The following is a 21,566-nucleotide window of genomic DNA, read 5'->3' as shown; positions in this document are numbered from 1 at the left end:
TCTCAGTCAATGTTAGTACTGGAGAATGAGATGGAAGGAAAGAGGTCACTGGATATAGAAATTAATCTGAAAATATCTCTTAGTTGAAACGGACATATTGTTTATCTATTCCTCTAAGTATATTCACTGTTCTGCAGCAGATGGCACAATACCATCTTCCCTACTACTGTATTTTACAGGTGTGGGTAACATTTTATGATAACCAGGACAAGTGATTATAAATTAGCAATAATATTCATCTTGCCGCCTAAAGTAAAATGCATACTCCACATACTTCTCAAAATCCACATGTAACTTTGCAATAGAGAATGATGCTACTAAAATTGTGAAGTGTATATAAATAAAGACACAGTTGAACTCGGTAGTGAGAGATGTACAAAATTTTCAAAACTGCTCTGCAGAATATTCACCTCATTCCGCATTTGGGTGCGGCGTTCCACGCATTTCTCCAGCAGATTTTGGCATTAACTGTTCTGCATGCAATTTCCCTATCATTTTTGTTCTAACTGGACGCCATCATTGTGTATTTATAATGCGTCCTAAAACTCATCAGCGCTGGACAGTCGGTATAAAAAAAAATCATACAAAAGAAAGGGGGCCTGGTTCATTAAGACACGCAAAACAAACATATTGTGCCTTTTTTTTTTTTTTTAAAGAAAACACACACAATTCGGGCATGCGAATGTCCGTTTTCAACAAGTAGAGAATGTAAAGATACGTCTGTTGTTGAATACAGGTCTAGGTCCGCTATGCTCTAACATACAATACACTGCAGAATACATTCAATACATATGTGGAAAATAATAAGATTTTTGCTCACTGTAAAATCCATTTCTCTGACTCGATTGGGGGACACTGCGAGACATTGGGGTGTAGTAGTGGGCTCAGAAGTCTTGTCACTTTAACTGTAAAGTCTTTGGGCTCCTCCCCTGCTATGCCCCTCCTCTCCAGAGAGATCCTCAGTTTTGAATAACCAAGAGTGACATAAAAGGAGGTAATATAACCTTAAGGTCTTAGGTCTTAAATTATAAAGAACCATATTTCACACAAAGAACTATATACAGAGCAAGGGAGGGTGCGCAGTGTCCCCCAATGGAGTCAGAGAAATGGATTTTACGGTGAGTAAAAATCTTATTTTCTCTTTCCTGCCATTGGGGGACACTGCGAGACATTGGGGATATACCAAAGCTTCCTCAAGGGTGGGAATGCTCTGGACCAGCTGCACGCATAATCCTGCGACCAAAGCTTGCATCAGCCGATGCAAAGCCTTGAAATCTATAAAATTTAGTAAATGTGTGGACGGAAGACCAAGTCGCCGCTCTACACAACTGTTCCACCGACGCCCCGTGTCTAGCCGCCCAGGAGGCACCCACTGCCCTAGTAGAATGTGCCCCTAAGTTCTGCAGAACGGCTAGAGAAGCTGAAATGTAAGCCTCACGAATCGTGGACGTGATCCACCGAGCAATTGACTGCTTTGAAGCAGGCCAATCTCTTTTATTGGCGTCATATAAAATAAAAAGATCTCTGGTTTTTCTGACCTGAGATGTACGGTCTACATAACTCTGTAGAGCTCGTACTACATCCAAGTACTGCATAGACCCTTCTGAAGAGTCTTTCTTTGGTTGGAACGCAGGGACAACAATTTCCTGATTTAGGTGGAACCTGGAAACCACCTTAGGAACAAAAGATGGCTTGGTACGAAGGACCGCCCTATCAGCATGAAAAATAAGAAAGGGAGGGTCACAGTGAAGCGCCCCGAGCTCAGACACTCTATGAGCTGAAGCTATAGTCAACAAAAATACCGTCTTCCACATAAGATACCGTAAGTCAATAGACTGTAAAGGTTCAAACGAAGGTTTAGAAAGAGCACGAAGAACCAGATTGAGGTCCCATGGCTCGACAGGATGACAAAGAAGAGGTTGTATATGCAAAACCCCCTGCAAGAATGTCTTGATGTCTGAATAATCAATGTTTTTCTTAAAATAGACAGAAAGGGCGGAAATCTGACCCTTGAGGGAACCCAGACGTAAACCTTTCTGAACACCTTCCTGAAGAAAATCCAGAACGTGGGAAATTTTAAATCTAGAAGAATGAAATCCCCTAGACTCACACCACGCAATATATGTCTTCCACACTCTGTAATATATGGAAGATGAAGCAGGCTTTCTGGCCCTATTCATGGTGGCTATAACATCCTGAGAGAAACCCTTAGCTTTAAGTATTAGGGTTTCAATAACCAGGCCGTCAAAGCCAGCTGATCTAAACCTTGGTAAAGGAATGGACCCTGAACCAGAAGATCTGCCTGCATGGGAAGCCTGAATGTAGGAGCCCCTGCTAATAATAGTAGATCTGAGAACCACGCTCTGCGTGGCCAAAATGGAACTATTAGAATTGGCGGAAACCCTCTCCCTTTTCACCTTCTTTAGGACCCGCGCAATCATTGGAATGGGCGGAAAATGTACACCATCCGATATGGCCAAGGGGCCGACATGGCATCTACTATTTCCGCCCTCGGATCTCGAGCTCTTGCGCCGTAGCGCGGAACCTGATGGTTTAGACTGGACGCCATCGGGTCTATGTCCGGGCAGCCCCAACGCTCCATCAGTAGGGAAAATACCTGACTGTTTAGAGCCCATTCCCCGGGATGAAGGGTATGTCTGCTGAGGAAGTATGCTTCCCAATTCCTCACCCCCGGGATGTGAATGGCTGAAATCCTGGGGTCCTGATGTTCTGCTCACGCTAAAATGCGACTGGTCTCTCGCATGGCAGCCGCGCTGCGAGTGCCCCCCTGGTGATTTATGTACGCCACCGTGGTGGCATTGTCTGACTGAATTTGAAGAGGTTTTCCTCTTAGAAATATCTGGGCTCCTATCAGACTATTGTACACTGCTCTGAGCTCTAGAATATTTATCGGAAGACTGGCTTCCCGAGGGGACCAGAGACCCTGAAGCCTCAGGGTTCCTGTTACTCCCCCCCACCCCAACAGACTGGCGTCTGTTGTGACTAGAGTCCAAGACCAGTTCGGTAAGGATTGGCCTCTCTCCAAGTTGGATCGAGACGTCCACCAGACAAGGGATAACCTTGTGGGTGTGGACAGACGAACAATCTGTTTGTCTAAATTCTTCTGAGACCCTGACCACTTTCACAAGATCTCTGCCTGTAGTGGACGTGAGTGAAACTGCGTAAAAGGAACTGCCTCGAATACCGAGACCATCGTCCCCAGAAGCTTCATGCAACTGAGTACCGAGACTCTCTTTTTCAATAGCATGGCTCTGGTCCTTTTCTGCAGAGCTAAGACTTTTTCTGTTGGAAGAAAAACTCTCAGAGACTGAGTATCGAAAAGCAGACCCAAGAAGCGCATCTGTTGAGTTGGCACTAGCGATGACTTGGGTAAATTCAACACCCAGCCGTGACTCTGAAGAAACTGCATAACAGTCTGAATCTGTTGGGATAGAAGAATCGCAGACGGTGCCTTCAACAAGAGCTCGTCTAGATAAGGGATAATTGTTATACCCTTCTGGCGCAAAAGACTGGCCATGATCTTGGTAAAGACTCTGGGGGCGGTAGCCAGGCCGAAGGGGAGAGCCCTGAACTGAAAATGCGCCTCTCCTACTGCGAACCAAAGGAGACTCTGGTGTCCCTTCCAAATCGGTACATGCAAGTAGGCATCCTTGATATCTAACGATGCCAAAAACTCCCCTTTTTCTATCCCTGCTATCACAGAGCGAAGGGATTCCATGCAAAATTTCTGAATCTTCAGCTGCTTGTTTAGTGACCGAAGATTCAGGATGGGCCAGAAGAATGCATCTGGCTTTGGCACCAGGAAGCGTTTTGAATAAAAACCTAGACCGCTTTCTAGAGGAGGAACCTGAACTATTACTTGTGCAGTAAGAAGCTTTTGAATAGCTTCCTGAAGTGCAACACGTCTGAGGGGACAAGAGGGGAGAGGAGTGACGTAGAATCTGTGACGGGGGAGTGGGCTAGATCTATGACATAACCCCCAGGACACAATTCCTCGAACCCAGAGATCCGTCGTGGACATCCACCACTGATCCCTGAATTGAAGAAGTCGTGCCCCCACCTGATGCTCCCCCCGAAGAACTATGTCACGCTGAGGGCTTGTCTGCTGGACGAGCAGAACCTCTCCTCGCTGCACCTCTACCTCCTCTGCTTCTATTAGCGGATGCCCTAAACCCTGAGAACTGTCCTCTACTAAAAGAACCTCCCCCTCGGGAAAAATTCTGAAAGGAGCGAAACCTACCCTAAAGGGGCCTGTTTGAGACCGTGTGTAGAGAAGTGCTCTTTCCCCCCGTAGTCTCCTGAATAATCCTTTCGAGCTCCGCCCCGAATAGAGTTAATCCATCAAAGGGTAAATTCTCTAAAGCTCTTTTAGAGTCTGCATCCACTGACCAAGTCCGTAACCATAGGTTACGACGAGCTGCTACAATAAGAGCAGAGGCCTTAGCATTCACTGATACTGCGTCCATGGCAGCGTTTGCTACATACTCCGAAGTTTCTAGTACATGCTCAGCTAGATTAACGAGCTCTGTACGCGGAGTGTTATCTCTAAGACCTTTAATCAAAGTCTCCATCCATAATTGCACCGCTTTGTTAGCCCAGGCTACAGCCATATTAGGTCTAAACAGACTTCCCACAGCGGTGTACGCTGAGCGAAGAGCTAGATCACACTTCTTATCAGTGTAGTCCTTAAGGGCTATTCGTTCTTGAACAAGAATAGCCGAAGATAAAGCTAACCGGGCTACCGGAGTGTCCACCTTAGGCAAAGACTCCCATTTTACTGTGTCCTCAGGAGACAGAGGATAAAGGGACTTAAATTTTCCCGGCATCATAAACTGCTTATTTGGCTTCTGCCAAGTTTCAGAAATAATCTCCAACATTTCTGGGGAATGTGGGAATATTGCTAACTGTGCCTTAGGTCTTTTAAATAAGGAGATACCCTTTGGTGCTGAGGGCTCCGGATCAGCCAACCCTAAGGTATGCCTGATTCCTAAAATAAGACTATCCACACTCGTGGAGACTGAGTCAGAATCATAGAGAGCCTCCCCTTCCGGGTCTAAATCTACCTCACCTTCCTCTGCTGAGGAAAGATCAGAGAGCAGATCTATGTCCAGACCTGCATCAGTAATGGCTCTCTTACCCCTCTGGGAAATAGAAACTAACCTATCTTCCCTGTCTATGATGTGGAAGCATTCTCGCCAGACTGGCTGCCTGCAAGTGTAAGTGGGGTAGTGTTGTCACGTACCTCTGTTACCCGCAGCATCACGGCTGTCAGTTTCTCCACAGCTGAAGAAAAGGATTGCATCCAGGGCGGTTCTACCACTGCAGAAGACCCCTCCTGGGCTGAGCTGTATCACCTGTCCAACAGAAAGTTTTGTGTTACATTTAGAACAGGCATAATACATTACAGAAGGCACAGAGTGACCCTTGCCTTTAGCTGTCCCCTTCTCCGCCATTGTCCTGCTTCTTAAAATTATTATTAAAAGTAAGGCAGACAAACAGGGAGAACAATAAGTACTGGAGACTCCTAAACTAGAAAGTCTCTCACACTATAAGCACTCCTCACCAATGTAAAAGCCTGCAAAGTACTGTCTGTGAAAATTTTTACCTCAAATAATTCACAAAAAACAGATATAAACCTCCACACTGACTAATATAATACAAGCCTGTACCAAAAAGTCTGTCCACAGAGGAAAAGTCACAGCAGAGGCTAGAGAACCGCTGACACGCTGTCTCTTCAGTTTCCCCTCACCAACCGACAGAGCTGCGCGCGGGAAAAGAGCCTTGAAGGAAGGGGGATATCAAGTATCAACTCCTCCCCTTCCTTCTGTTTCTGCTGCCCTGCTGGCCTCCGCTGTCTGGGTCCCATAAAGATCTGGCAAAATGACCACCCAGCAGCGCTGGATGCGCTTAAGTATGCCCAGAAGCACATATTTCTTGAAGCGGTCCGACTCACCTGCTACGAGTGTGAGCGCTGCTGTATCCCCCTTAAATGAAAGCTCGTTGTCTAGAGGCGAGCGGGGAAAACTGCCAGCATGGATGGAGCGGGGGAGGAGAGGCTGTTACAGCATCGCTCCTTCTGTCCGCTATGGAGGCATCTTAACTGTCGCGGATATCCCGCTAAATTGTCTGCACCAAAGATAATTGCACAGCCTTGTTTCTATTAAATTACACAGCCCCCTCCTATCTATGGAAATGCCGGCAGTAGGTACAAGGTAACAGAGCACTAGGCTTCTGATACCTGCGCTGGGGTCCCCAGAGAGCAGAGCTAGGTCTTACTCACTGTTTTTCTGGGTCTTGTACTGAACCCTGCGCTGCACCTGTATAAGGAAGAAAATAAAAACATGAAAACCTATAACTAAACGGGTATAGGCAGGAGCCTATACCTCAGTGACCTAACTCCAAGTCACTTCAAAAAAACTGAGGATCTCTTTGGAGAGGAGGGGCATAGCAGGGGAGGAGTCCAAAGACTTTACATTTAAAGTGACAAAACTCCTGAGCCCACTACTACACCCCAATGTCTCGCAGTGTCCCCCAATGGCAGGAAAGAGAAAAAGTCCCAAAGGAATGCTCATAAAAAAAAAACAAAAAAAACTATTAATGTCACCTGTTAATAATATAGTCATTAATGACAAAACGGTGAAAAAAAAATTTTCTCCATAAAATACATTAAGAAGTTTATAATGTCTACTGTACATAAAATGCATCTTTATAGTTGCTACTAATTGCAAACACATGTGTTCTTGCATGCATACATAACCGTCATTACACTTGACCTGTAGCTGGTGACACAAAAAAAAAAAAACATTCCTCTGATATGACCAAAGCTTGAATTGGATGTTGATGCATGCGCTGGAGCTTGGCAGCCTTATTGCACATTGATAACATGCATACGCACAGTCACCTCCCCATTCCGTCCCATGCAAGGGACTGGCTGTGTGCAGTGAAGCCGAGGGCAGAGTCAAGGATGAAACCAAGACAGCAGACATGGGGGACTGGAGAATTTGATGCCGTCAATGGTGATTAGGGGGGAGGGGAGAGGGTAATGACACTGAGGATGAGAGATGATGAACTTAGTTTTGGACATGTTGAGATTTAAATAGCACTTGGAAGAGGAAGAGAAAAGGTATACAAAGAGAACATCAGTGGGCCATGCACAGAACTTTGTGGGACTCTGACAGATAGTGTGAGTGGAATGGAGCATGTGGCAGAAGTAGAGACACTAAAGGAGCATTCAGTATGGTAAGAGGTGAACCAAGAGTGCACAGTGCACTGTGCAGCGAAGACCAAGGGAGTGCAAGGTGTGCGGAAACTTCTCCAGTTATTGGTTGCATGTCATGAAGTATTATGTTTCACTCAAGGAAACTTGGAATACAACTATAATAAAGTGTCATTACCCTGACTGCTGATGTGGGAAGGAAGAAGAGTGAAAGAGTGAAAAGGAGAGAGAGAAAGAGTGAAAAGGCATGAGTGAGAGTGAAGAGTGAGAGTCAAATAAAGAAAGGGGCAAAGAGAGGAGAAATAATGAGAACACCCCCAGACAAGCAAAAACAAAAGGGGTGTCACGATCTGCCCTCAGCTTATGTGCTACATGCTGCTTTGCATGGCAGCTCCTGCCTTTTTGTCCTATTATTGTTTTGTATTGGCAGTACCTCCACTCACCAGAGGTGCTGCTATTGTGTGCATTAGGGGTTAACCCTCCTGTTCACCAATCATTCTATGCACCTGGGTGTGGTCCATTTAAACCTGTTTCCCCCAGCTCACATTGCTGGTTATTGTTGTCCTAATCCTGATGTCATTTCCTGTTGTCCTTACCTGATTGTTTCTGGACATTTCATGCTACTTGCTGCATCAGCTGGAACCTGGTATTTATCACTGCTCCTTATTACCTGTTATCACCTCTCTGCAAATAAACACAGTGTTTTTCACCGAATTCATGACTCCTAGCTGTACTTCTGTTTGAGAACCGTGACAGTATAACCAGCCCAAAAAACAGCTTTGGAGTCAGGTGAAAGTTTTGTTTTTTTCTGGGACCTTTTTGCTGCAATCAAGTTTTCATTTGTCTTTTGCAACATGTCTGTTTTACCTATCATGGAATTACCCCTGCTACAAACCTTACAAATGGACATTATATTGTTGCGCTCCCAGCTGGCCGGATTTTCCGCTTTGCTTTTGGACCTACTCAGGAGACTATCAGAGACGGTTTCACTGAAATCTAATGCTGTTGATTTGACCCAGCCAACTCTGTCTGCTGCTGAATCCGTGCCGCCAACACCTTGCAATAATACCATGTCAAATTTGCATTTAACCAACAACTGCAGTTTAACTAATGCCCGGTTCACAAGTGGGCCACGCCCCCATCTGACCGAAGTGGAGCGACAGCGCAGAGTAACCAACAAACTGTGTCTCTACTGTGCCAGCAATGCACATTTCTTGCAGGACTGTCCTGTCCGTAGACCACGTCAGCTTACTGAACCATCTCCTGTTGTTTCCTCTCGGCACTCCAAATCTGTTTATGCTCCAGCATTCCTGTTCTCTGTGAAGAGACCCAATCTGCCAGCTCCAGCCGCCTGTCCTGAGGCACCCATTCCCTCTGTCTCCTGTGCCGAGGTGCCAGCCTCTGTCTCCTGTGCCGAGGTGCCAGCCTCTGTCTCCTGTGCCGAGGTGCCAGCCTCTGTCTCCTGTGCCGAGGTGCCAGCCTCTGTCTCCTGTGCCGAGGTGCCAGCCTCTGTCTCCTGTGCCGAGGTGCCAGCCTCTGTCTCCTGTGCCGAGGTGCCAGCCTCTGTCTCCTGTGCCGAGGTGCCAGCCTCTGTCTCCTGTGCCGAGGTCACATCATCTGCCTCCAGCTTGGAGCCTGCTGCCACTGTGTCCGGTTCCGAGTCTCCTGCCACTGTGTCCGGTTCCGAGTCTCCTGCCACTGTGTCCGGTTCCGAGTCTCCTGCCACTGTGTCCGGTTCCGAGTCTCCTGCCACTGTGTCCGGTTCCGAGTCTCCTGCCACTGTGTCCGGTTCCGAGTCTCCTGCCACTGTGTCCGGTTCCGAGTCTCCTGCCACTGTGTCCGGTTCCGAGTCTCCTGCCACTGTGTCCGGTTCCGAGTCTCCTGCCACTGTCTCTGTTCCTGAGCTCCAGTCTGCTCCAGAGGGGGCGCTGCCCTTCCAGTCTGCTCCAGAGGGGGCGCTGCCCTTCCAGTCTGCTCCAGAGGGGGCGCTGCCCTTCCAGTCTGCTCCAGAGGGGGCGCTGCCCTTCCAGTCTGCTCCAGAGGGGGCGCTGCCCTTCCAGTCTGCTCCAGAGGGGGCGCTGCCCTTCCAGTCTGCTCCAGAGGGGGCGCTGCCCTTCCAGTCTGCTCCAGAGGGGGCGCTGCTCTTACAGTCTGCTCCAGAGGGGGTTCTGTCCCTCCAGCCCGAGTTGCCAGTCCATGCGGTCCAGCCCGAGTTGCCAGTCCATGCGGTCCAGCCCGAGTTGCCAGTCCATGCGGTCCAGCCCGAGTTGCCAGTCCATGCGGTCCAGCCCGAGTTGCCAGTCCATGCGGTCCAGCCCGAGTTGCCAGTCCATGCGGTCCAGCCCGAGTTGCCAGTCCATGCGGTCCAGCCCGAGTTACCACTTGGTGCTGTCTGCCCTCAGGCTTCTCAAAGTGCTGTCTGCCCTCAGGCTTCTCAAAGTGCTGTCTGCCCTCAGGCTTCTCAAAGTGCTGTCTGCCCTCAGGCTTCTCAAAGTGCTGTCTGCCCTCAGGCTTCTCAAAGTGCTGTCTGCCCTCAGGCTTCTCAAAGTGCTCCCAAGTCTGCCGCCCAGTCCGGGCCTGCTCCCAAGTCTGCCGCCCAGTCCGGGCCTGCTCCCAAGTCTGCCGCCCAGTCCGGGCCTGCTCCCAAGTCTGCCGCCCAGTCCGGGCCTGCTCCCAAGTCTGCCGCCCAGTCCGGGCCTGCTCCCAAGTCTGCCGCCCAGTCCGGGTCTCCTGTCAAGCCTGCTGCCAAGTCCGAACCATCCGTTGCCAAGGGTGCCAAGTGTGAGCTGTCATCTACCTTTGATGGGCACCTTTCTCAGTTTAGTGCTCTACTGAGGTTTTGTGCTTCTTATTTCCCCTCAGTACCTAGCCTTGCCAGCGACCCAAAGAGGCAAGTTTTGTTTTTGTTAACACATTTTAGAGGAGAGGCTATGGAATGGGCAAACCCTTTTGTTGAGTCTGATCACCCCATTCTTTCTGACTTACAACTATTTGTCGAGGCAGTGATCAACAAGTTTTCACCAACACCTCCCGCTATGCCTTGTTACGGGGCCTCTGTATTGTCAGCAGGTCCACCCATCTCACCTGGCCAAGAGATATCTTTGTGCTCCACTCAGTTGGCTCAGGCCCCAATTCCGAGAAAGTCCCGTAAGAGAGGAGGACGTAAGAGAAGAGGAGGTTCTGCAGTTCTTGAACTGGCAACTGGCATGGTCTCCTTTGCCTTTCCGCCCTTGGACGAGGACTTTTCTGCCGGGCCCCCAATTCTGGATTATGATTCCGATGAATTCAGACATTTTTGATAATTGGGCGTCTGGAATCCGCCCTTAAGGGAGGGGATACTGTCACGATCTGCCCTCAGCTTATGTGCTACATGCTGCTTTGCATGGCAGCTCCTGCCTTTTTGTCCTATTATTGTTTTGTATTGGCAGTACCTCCACTCACCAGAGGTGCTGCTATTGTGTGCATTAGGGGTTAACCCTCCTGTTCACCAATCATTCTATGCACCTGGGTGTGGTCCATTTAAACCTGTTTCCCCCAGCTCACATTGCTGGTTATTGTTGTCCTAATCCTGATGTCATTTCCTGTTGTCCTTACCTGATTGTTTCTGGACATTTCATGCTACTTGCTGCATCAGCTGGAACCTGGTATTTATCACTGCTCCTTATTACCTGTTATCACCTCTCTGCAAATAAACACAGTGTTTTTCACCGAATTCATGACTCCTAGCTGTACTTCTGTTTGAGAACCGTGACAAGGGGTTCAAGAACAAATAGCTTACCCTCAGAGCATCTCCTCAAAAGGGGCGACTAGCCCACATAAGTCCACCACGAATGGAGTTAAGCAGACAACATACAGCTGTCTGGAATGCTCCATGGTGGCTTTTTATTGGTCAAGAAGCCGCACAAGCATGCTAACAGTGCTGTTCAATCTGGGGAGACCCGAGTTTTCAGCTTGTATAATGGCATTTTGTTCTTAATCTGAAGTGTATGTAACATTTGTTGGGCTGTGAGGATCGATTAAAGTAAGAGCAGACTTTACATGCCACCAACACACTGCTTTGCATATAGGAAGTACTGTATGCTGGGAAGGGGGGGGGGGGGCGAATCATAAAAGTTTGTAGAACAAGGGCAGAATAACTCTCACAGTGATCAATATATGTGTAGTGTTAGCCACTAGGCAGTGGATAAAAATTAACAACCTGTACTAATAAACTAGATTCTGGTACACCAAATAAAGAATAAGTGTTGGAAGTTTAGCTGCTGTACAACTATAGCTGTGCAGTACTAAACTGCAGCACAATCTGCTCACAGTCTGAGTGATAATGATGATTTGCACATGTGCCTGACCACTGACAATGCTATAATAGTTTGTAACCAACAATTAGTAAGTGCAACAGCACAAAGAAATACTCACAAAGCAGGAGTGTTACTAGCACTGGGTAATTATTTTTTGTCATCTGACTAGCAATATTGATTCTGTTACACCAAATCAAGAGTAATTGTATGAATTTAAGCCTCTGTATTTATTACTCTTGCAATGTTCGGTTGTCATAGTCACTTCCATACTTGCATACTAGCAGAAACCTCTCCCAAGTCCATATGTGGTGGTTACAATATATTTATATGTATACATGAATATTTTAGTTTATATATAGATATACAGCTTTCTCTCTTTTGAGTTTGAGACCTAATGTACTAGGGGTCAGCGCCAGGTCACATCCTTTTTGGGTTTTCAGGTGTTTGGTTTAAATAGCAGAACTGTCTGTCAGTATCCCAGCTCTATTGCAGGGGCAATTCTAGACTTAGTGCTCCGCTTCCTTTTTCTCCTTGCGGCCGTCTGTAGCCGCACAATATATTTTTGTCCCCGTCGGCAGCCCAGGCAGAGGATGCTCCCTGGCCACTTTTAAACACAATCAGAGCAGCCAGGCAGGATCTCTTGTCTGTCTCTGAGCCGACAGGGATAAGAATATAGTGTGCGTCTGCAGACAGCCAGTACCTGCTAGGGCTATTTAATGTAATAACGGATGTTGTGTGATGTCGGCGATCACTGATGTAATAATGTTTGAAATGTTCTATTTGACATCATCGGATATCATACTAATTATGTTATTTATGAAGGATGTCATCAGAAAATCACACGATTGGAGGGCCAGTTAGTGTTGTGCGCAACTTTAACTGGCAAATTTATTTTGTTTTCTTAGCTTTGGACAGAATTTTAGCTGTAATTTATGATTATTTCCCCATGCAATCATGATAGCTAGTACAAACTGGCTTCCTTTAGTTTTGAGCGAGGGAGTGAAACTCTCCCTTTGCATACTGGGTATGGGCAAAAAGGTTATATATAGCTCTATATACAATATATCTATTATGTTGTATAGTTTGTACTATGTAATAACTATTTTCATTGGACAAACAAAACTTTTTTTGTGGCGACATTACCGTGTTACAGGTAAAAAGTTTTCTTAGATCCTTGTAGTACACACTGAAAAATCACAGCATGCATCAATAAAGACTGCACTATGACTACAATCGCCGTTTGCGGTATATTTCATGTGGCATTGCCTCTAGGAAGCAGGGGACAATAAAATACTGAAATATATGTGTACTTTTTAAAAATAATATATTAAATTTAGAGAGATCAGAAATCTTTAGGCATCTCATATTTAAAAAAACAAAAAGGTGAAACCCAAGTTTAGAGGGAAATTGAATGTGAGATCCTCTTATAATGTGAAAGGTTTACAAGCAGCCATATATTAAAGTATTCCAAGAAGTGTCAGAAATGAAATGGGGGGTGGGGGCAATGGTGATGACCCAGGGCCATTTACTTAGCAAACACACTAATCACTCTCACCACTCATCTCTGTGGACACCTGGACACACAAAAAATATTCATCTACTGCCTACAATTGTAAAATACACAGTGACTTCTGGACACATTACATAAAATGCAATTTTGTCAATGTTTTAGAACTGACTGCAGTCTACAGCTACCAAATTCCCACAGACTTTTGAACATCAGCCTAGAGCGATAGGTGTATTGCAATCAATGTAATATGGAAAATAAAACCTTCAGCTTCTCTGATCTGTCCTTTGACATATTCTTGATCTCGTTGCAACATGAGTAAATTAGCATCTTTCCGTTTCACTTCCAGTGTCAAACCTTCAAAATCGGAACGGAGCTCCTGAATAAACGAAATATCAGAATGGTCAGTAACTATCTTTGCAAACCTTTTCTGCTTATTGTGGCTTACTGGAAAATATACTGCTTAATTGTTACCAATGGTAGAAAGGTTGATCCAGACACAGCTATGAGTTCACTCAAATTCTCAAACTCAGCATAAACCCTGTGTTTTATTCTGCAAACATTTTGAAATAATAATTTGAATTGTATTTTCTACAAATTATATAATACAACATTTAAAAGTGGCTTTATTAACTGACAATGAGTGGTTGAAGTGGAAATTTAGAAGTGGTATGAAAAATGTAATGGGAATGTAAGTGAATGGAATTTGATAGTTTTACAATGACAGCAGTAGGAGAAGTGCCAGTCTGACATACCACCATATACACCCCTACTTCCACCACTGCTGACAAATATATGTAATGTATTGTGTCTGCTACTTGCTTCACACGTCATGACTCATTTACCAAGCAGCTGAACTGCATTTACTGAACTGCAAAGACAAGTCAGCCATGTCGGAGTGCATAATGAAGTATACCAGTCATAATATGTGGGTTGTAAGACAATCCTCAAATCTCTGTGTTTTTGCCTTTAATGAGTTTTCCAATGTGGAACATATTACAAAATATGGGTTATCATGACCATTTGGTTTTGTACACAGAATAGACAGAAAGTTCTAGCAAACAAACAAACTGATTCACGACTCTGGCAACATATACCTGAAAACAAGTTTATAAAACCAAATGGATAATATACTACATACAATTGTGGTCCCAGACATTTGTAACACAACCAATAGCTTTTTACATTTATTGTTTGTTTGTGGAACTAAGCTAGAACAAAATTGATGTATTATAAAAAAAAAAATTGTGAAAAAAGTAAGGTTTTCTCCTTGTTTCCATGAGTTTCCTCCAGGTGCTCTGGTTTCCACCCACAGTCCCAAAACATACTGGGAGGTTAATTGGCTTCTGACAAAAACTAAATCTAGTTATTTTCTAGTGTGTTTGTGTAGTAGGCATTTAGACTGTACACTCCAAAGGGGTAGGGAATGATGTAGACGATTCACTGGAAAATGCTGCGTGAAATGGTGGAGCCATGCAAATAATAAGAAGCGTACTGTGCTGCCTTACTTTGAAAATCAGAGCAGCTGTATGTAATCATATAATTAATCAGCAGCTGCTCACTGCACACTACCATATTTCCAGGAGTCTCCATCTCTAATCAATTATGTAAATTAAAACACAACTTCTTAGCAGCAAATAATGCTACAGCAGACATTTTTACCTAGTTTCCTAGTTGAAATATTCCACTTTAAAAAAACAGAAAATCAGACCAGAGATTTTCCAACTTTTAAAAATGTTCTTTTATTTCTTAACATATAGGGTACAGAAACAACCACTTCAGATGCATTATCACAGCAAGCTACGGTCAACCGAGATATCCAAGACAGGAAGAACCATTTATCACTTTCACATGTATACATAAACGCCAGTTACATGGAGTTTTTAAGGTAACTGGACAAACAAGGTATTTTCCTTCTAAGCTTACATTTCCTCCATTTAATACTTGAGTCAGGGGTGGGTTTCTGATAATAAAGGTGCTGGGACTCTCCATAAGAATTACCTTTAAAACCACATATCTATTGGTATTTTAACCCTTTTTGCAGATGGAGCTTTCAACTATAAAATACCAAAATGAAAATCCCCAGACCTGGGCCCATGGGATGTGCTGTACTTTACCATTACACCAATAGGAATAAATTCCGTACCAACAACTTCCTGAACAGGTGCTCTGCTTCCAGTGTGAGCTGGGGTAGAAGATCGGTGGACTTCTTCGTTTGCACACGAGTGGGGATCCAGAGTTAAGTAGAAACTTATAAAGAAATATTTTATTTGTGAACAATTAGCTCATTCTACCTTATTTCTTGAAAAGGATCAAATCGTTAGTAGAGTTGTCCATTTTGCTGATATACCTATATGAATAGCTCATGTGTATAAGCTTGCTACAATAATGATAGTGGCCAATAAGCATCTATGTTGCTCTACTACGTACATGATGGACCTCACAGTGTAAACTACGTGTGTGTGGGCAAAAGCTACATGTCATTACATTCTGAAGTGACTCCAGGCATTAGTAAAAAGGTTCTATAAAGTTGTGGTTCACTTTGTGCAAGTAATTTTGATGTATCTAGTTATATCTAAATGCAACAAATATAAACAAATCTGTATGGACAATAAAATTCCCTGAATGTAGAATTTCCCTTAAAACATGTCAATTGCAGACTTATTTTATATCCATAACCTGAGAGGTTTGATCAATATGATTCTATAACATGGGATATTTACCCAAGATAGAAATAACATTTTCATGAAAATATTTTTGAAATTGAATCATTTTTTTTCTTTTTTTTCTTTACAGTTTGTGAATTATGAAAATCATTGTAACAGAGAACAGGCAAAGTAATATATAGCCCACACTCAAATGAATCAAAAGATGTGCTCCATTAAAAAAACAAACAAACTAAAAAAAGGCATATTGGCTCTGTATAGATCAGTGGTAGGCAACAGCCAAGTCTCCACCTGCAGTCTTCAGCTGGCAGCTCCCATTGTCATTCACTTTCTGCTTTGTTGCAGAGAATGAGACTGAACAGGAGCAGCAACTTACATAGAAACAAAGAATTTGCTGGCAGATAAAAAAAACACTTGGCCCATCTAGTCTGCCCACTTTTTAATCTATGGTAACCTCAAACCCTATTTGATCATTTATTCTTTATAAGGATATACTTATGTCTATCCCAAGCATGTTTAAATTGCTCTACTGTATTAGCCTCTACCGGCTATTGCACTTATCCACTACCCTTTTTGTGTCGTAATTTTTCCTCAAATTTCCTATGAACCCACTTCCATCCAGTATCAGACTATGTCCTTGTCTGCACAATGCAGGGAGGTCTTGCAGTATACCAGAGGAGGTGGAGGTTACGCTATATACCAGAGGAAGAGGAGTGCAATATTTAAAAGTAATTGGGTGAAGTATAAGAGACATGTGAAGGGCATGTGGGGAGGTCTGATGGGCATATAGGAATGTCTAATTGGCAAGTGGTGTATTTTGAGAGGCATGTGAGCAGCTCTGAGTGGCATGTTGGGGTGTTTTGAGTGTCTTGTGGGGGTCTGACTACATGTAGGTACATTTTGTGGCAAGTATCGGTCTGAAGGCATGTTTCATTCTTGAAATTAAGAGCAATGTGCAGCCCTTTGAAGGTTGGAGAGTTGCACATGATCCCTCGAAGTATATCAGGTTGCTCATCACTGGTACACATATGTTCGGCAGTCCATTCATTATGGATCTGATTTGTAACAGTTTAAACTTCACCATGCTAATAAATCTGGATGTGTGAAAAGGTTTTATGTTTATTACTTTTATAGCAATCACAACTTCTAAAAACAGTTGGAAAAAGTGTTTAAGACCAAATATGAATAAAACACTAGTGATGATTACAATATCAGCCATGACACAGGCTTTACAGTCATTTCATACTTCCCAAATATGAACACTTTAAATCAGTGATGGTAAAAAATAGAATTATTTTGTTTTTAATGACAGATTATTTCTTCAAACTAGGGGGCAGTTCTAGGATTAACACCAACTTTTGTGAATATATATATTTGGAGAAATTGTTTTTCACTACTATGATGCACATGATATTACATGTTTGGATTGGCTACACTGATGATATATAAGTGCTCTGGTACAGAAGAACTTCTGCAACAACAGAGTGGACTACTAAATATGAATAATTGTAATGTGAAATATGAAGCCTATTGCCAAATATTTTCATTTTAAAGTAAAAATAATATTGTCACTATATCTTTATCAAGCCTTGCCAATACGCATTCCCCCATACATTTTCAAATTTTTACAGCACTACACATCGCAATTTATATGGGGCAAAAAACGCCCAAGAGTCCGCCTTCTCGTCCTGCAGAGGTCGGCACGGGGTGATGGCTTAGGGGTACCCAATTTTAGGCAGTATTATTTAGCAGCGCAACTTGCCCAATGTGTGTTATGGAATTCTCCTAGTTCCTCCAGGGTCTGGGTCTCGATCGAAGCAGAAAGCTTGGGTATCTCTTCCTCATCCTCTCTCCTGTGGCTCCCTCGCACCAGTCGTCCACGATCCGTTTCTCATCACCCGATTGTAGCCCACTAGTTATCTATCTGGGATCGAGCAAATGTGAAATTTAACCTTGCTCCCACTCCCAGCCCGGTCATCCCACTTTTTGATAACCCCAAATTTCCACCAGGGTGTATAACTCCATCCTTTGAACACTGGAAACGAAAAGACATACGCTATCTCAACGATATCACCAAAGACACTTCATTTCCTTCATTTGATGATTTAAAAACAAAACTTAATACTCCAAACACATATTTCTTCCAATACCTACAAGTAAGAAATTTTCATTCTACCAACAAATTAACTCTAGGTCGTAGACCGATGACCTTTTTCGAAGCGCTTTCGCTCCGGCGATCTTCTACCAAAGGTCTCATTTCCTTACTATACTGGGAACTTAAAGTCCCTGATTCGAACAACCGAGATTCTCATGAGAGGGGTTGGGAGAGAGACTTGGGGGAAACGCTAGACAATGAAGACTGGGAGGAAATTAGAACTAACACAGCCTCCAGTTCAATTTGTGTTAAATTAAAAGAAAATGCTTATAAACTTCATTATCGCTGGTATTTGGTTCCAACCAAATTACGAAAAATCTTCCCAGAGTCATCTAGCACATGTTGGAGAGGTTGTGGCGCAGAGGGGTCCTTCCTCCATATCTGGTGGCAGTGTCCCAGACTTGCCCCATTTTGGACGGAACTTCGGGACTTCGCCTCACAGCTACTGCAGATTGACATCCCGTTTTCTCCCAGGTTTTTCCTTCTTCCTCTCGGGATTCCATCGGCCACTAAACATCAAATGAAAATGTTTCGCCACATAATCTCTGCTGCCCTATGCCAGATTGCTACGGACTGGAAGCAGCCCAATGCTCCAACTTTACAGACGATTATCAGTAGGATTTGGTACGTTTATCAGATGGAATACATGACATGCATAATCCGTAATACCTCTAAGTCATTCACTAAGGTTTGGGCGCCGTGGACCTCATACTTTCAAATCCCTTTTGTCATGTGATTCTACAGCATCACTCCATCTGGATCCTTTCTTCCCTTCCCTGTTCCATCCCTCCCATCTCTTCTCTTTCTTTTTCTTCTCCCATATTCCACCACACTCTTTCCTCCATCTTACTCTTAGGCGGCCCGCCACGCCGCCACTCCCCCCCACCCCTTTACTCTTCTCAGTCTTATTTCTCTTTCTAAAATAGTTGCTTTCTTGAAAAAATTGGGTCAACATCCTTATTAATACTCTTTTCTAACAAGACGCTGTATGTTTTAATGCATATGTATTTTTCAGATTTTTTTTTTTTTAACACAGTTCTGTATAGAATGTTACTTTTGGTTGACCCTTGCAAAAATAAAATCTTTAAAAAAAATAATAATAATATTGTCTTTGTTTTATCACAAAGAGGGGAGGAAACTTTTTGTTTATTTATTTCCACAATAGTATGTCAGGAACATCCACCAAACTCTGTTGGAGCATGTATAAACTCTATCCTAAAGATGTGAGAGGGGCTCCAGCTCTCTGCAGTTGAGTGGGAAGGTAATACTCAGGGTAATACTAAACATTGTATTTTACCTTCATGATTTATATCTGAAATTTTACATTTTGGGGTTTAGTGGTGTTTCAAAAGGAAACTGGTGAGGGTACATCTATCAAACTCTACATTTATCACATACTTGCCAACTCTCCCGGAATGTCCGGGAGACTCCCGCATTTCGCATGAGTCTCACAGACTCCCGGGAGAGTGTGGCAATCTCCCGGATCTGCCCACTTCCTAGTGAAGTGGGCAGAATTCCGCGATTCACCAGGAATCGCGGCATTTGGCCCCACCCCCACTGTAAAATGCCGCGTTTTGCGTCATTACGTCACGGGGGACGGGGCCAAAATGACACGATTTCCGGAGCCCGGCCCTCTGCACACCCACCTTCCCCGCAGGCTCCCGGATCATACTTGCCATAAGTTTACAAAATGGGGAGCCAGCAAAGCAATTTAGGGTGCTATGTTTTACCTGGCTCCCATTATTTGTTTAGCCCTGTCTGGGAAAAATATATTACATATGGCTAAAAGGTTTAGAAAACAAGGTTAAAATGCCTCTCAACTGTCCAAATTCTGGGGGATTGTTCTGCCATCCCAAAAGCTGAGAATGTTGAGTGGTGTGCCCCACTCACAGCCACATGCTTGCGGCAGTGCAAGGGTGTTTTCAGGAAGGGGGCTGGAGGTGCTAGAGCACATCTTTGGTTTAAAGCATGTCCCTATAGTGTTGTGAGATAGCTCTCAACTGTCCCGATTTAGTTGTATGTATATGTGTGTGTGTGTTTATTTATTTTATAATTATTATTTATATATATATATATATATATATATATATATATATATATATATATATCTAGCTTGAACTGAGTCATTCTGCCAAATAAAATGAATATAACATTAAATTGTCTAATTAATATTTACAAATTAAACACATTTTTAGCAGGAGGCGCATTTTCAGATCCAAAGGATATAGGAAATTGGCCTCCAGTTCAAGGAAGTAGATTTGTTGTTGCAGGTTCTTGATATATTCTGCCTCCACTTTAAAATAGGTAGAATCCATACCAAACTAAAATAAAATAAACAATGTTATTAGTTACAGTACAAAAAAATAGTACAACACTTTGTTTGATAACATAATACAGAAAAGACTTTGGGAAGAGTAAAAAAAAAAAAAGATAACAGCAGTGGTTTAGCAGATTTTAATTTCTTGTTGTGCGTGGTAAAAGTGCCCCCTGCTGGTTAGTTCAGGTCCTACAACATAAGTCACAGGCACATACGAAGCAGAAAATTGTCTCTAGGAGATGCTGTTTCTCGGTGTAGAGGAGACGCGAGAATGCACCTGGATATTGTCTACCATAGTAGCTGCAGTTAGCGCTGTATAAGTACCTGTGGAGGAAGCCTTATATTACAATCAGACACCTGCACCTGCGCTTCTTCTCCCCTAGAAGTGAATGGGCGGCTTCCGGCTTGATGCTAGGACGCTGTAATGGTTGCCCTGGGCTGCAGCCGCTTCCTGTGTGGGGTAGAGCATTGCTGCTATGAGGCAGTCAGTGCACATGATCTAACAGTACACGTATAAAAAAAACAAAAAACAGTTGCAATTAAAGTAACCAAACTATTGTCAAGTAAGTAACAGTTTTGGGTAAAAACCTAGAAAAAGATATTTAAGAAAGGGACACAAGTACATGCTTTTATTTTTTTGCTTTGTATAATTCTTAATGTTTGTATTTAAATACGGTCAAATGCTAACTCCTTATAAATGACTTCTAAAATTAAATCCTTTTATATCATCTTGTAGGATATTGCGCTGTTTCCCTGCTGGGGAAGGGCAGCACAAACTGAATCAGACTATTATTACCCTCAAAACAATTACCAGCTGTGGAAGTGCCACAATATCAGCCTAGACTTCACTTTAAATTACTTCATTAGATAACTCTGCCCAGCAGCAGTTTTTGTGGAAATGTTATTAAAGTATTGGCAATTCCATTAATGTCATGCTAGGCATATCTCCTTTTGGAGAGACCGTTCTTTTATTGGAACACTATTTGTTCCATCAAACTTTATTGTGTCAGATATTTCCATCCATATTGTTGCATACTCCATTTGCCTGATCCCTATGTGTAATGTAACACAAATATCTATAGTGTGTATTTTTGAGATCTTGTGTTTTGTATTTGTAGATGTGTATATAAATCGTATAACATGATGAGTGTATACATATGGGGCCCCCAATTGTCTAAAATAAGGGCATATTTATAAACTAGGGCAGCGGGTCCAAACTTTTTTACTTTGCGGTACCCTTAGGCGGGAATTCAATTGGCCGCATTAAGGGTAAAAGTAACGCGGCCTGCGCATTACGGTAATGCGCTTAATTACAGTTATTACGGTGGTTTCAACGGCGGCTTTTTGCTAACTTTAATGCCGCGCTAATTTGGGGGAAAATTGAATTCT

The 21,566-nt window shown here is 43.6% G+C and overlaps 1 protein-coding gene across 1 annotated transcript in view; it reads right to left on the bottom strand.

The window, feature by feature from the left end:
- LOC142142856 (uncharacterized) overlaps positions 1-20,665 on the bottom strand; it is a 62,513-nt gene extending 41,848 nt beyond the window's left edge. Inside the window, exons 1-4 of the mRNA XM_075200654.1 lie at positions 20,502-20,665; positions 20,087-20,181; positions 15,186-15,264; positions 13,304-13,418 (exon numbers count right to left, since the gene is read on the bottom strand). Coding sequence (XP_075056755.1) covers positions 13,304-13,418; positions 15,186-15,264; positions 20,087-20,175 — 283 coding nt within the window. The 5' untranslated portion in view covers positions 20,176-20,181; positions 20,502-20,665. The remainder of the gene's footprint in view (positions 1-13,303; positions 13,419-15,185; positions 15,265-20,086; positions 20,182-20,501) is intronic.
- Between the last annotated feature and the right edge of the window lie 901 nt (positions 20,666-21,566).

Source organism: Mixophyes fleayi, chromosome 3 (genome assembly GCF_038048845.1).
Source record: "Mixophyes fleayi isolate aMixFle1 chromosome 3, aMixFle1.hap1, whole genome shotgun sequence".
In the NCBI taxonomy this organism is placed as follows: domain Eukaryota; kingdom Metazoa; phylum Chordata; class Amphibia; order Anura; family Limnodynastidae; genus Mixophyes; species Mixophyes fleayi.
The sequence above is the reverse complement of the archived record's forward strand: the minus strand, read 5'-3'. Positions and strand labels throughout refer to the sequence as shown.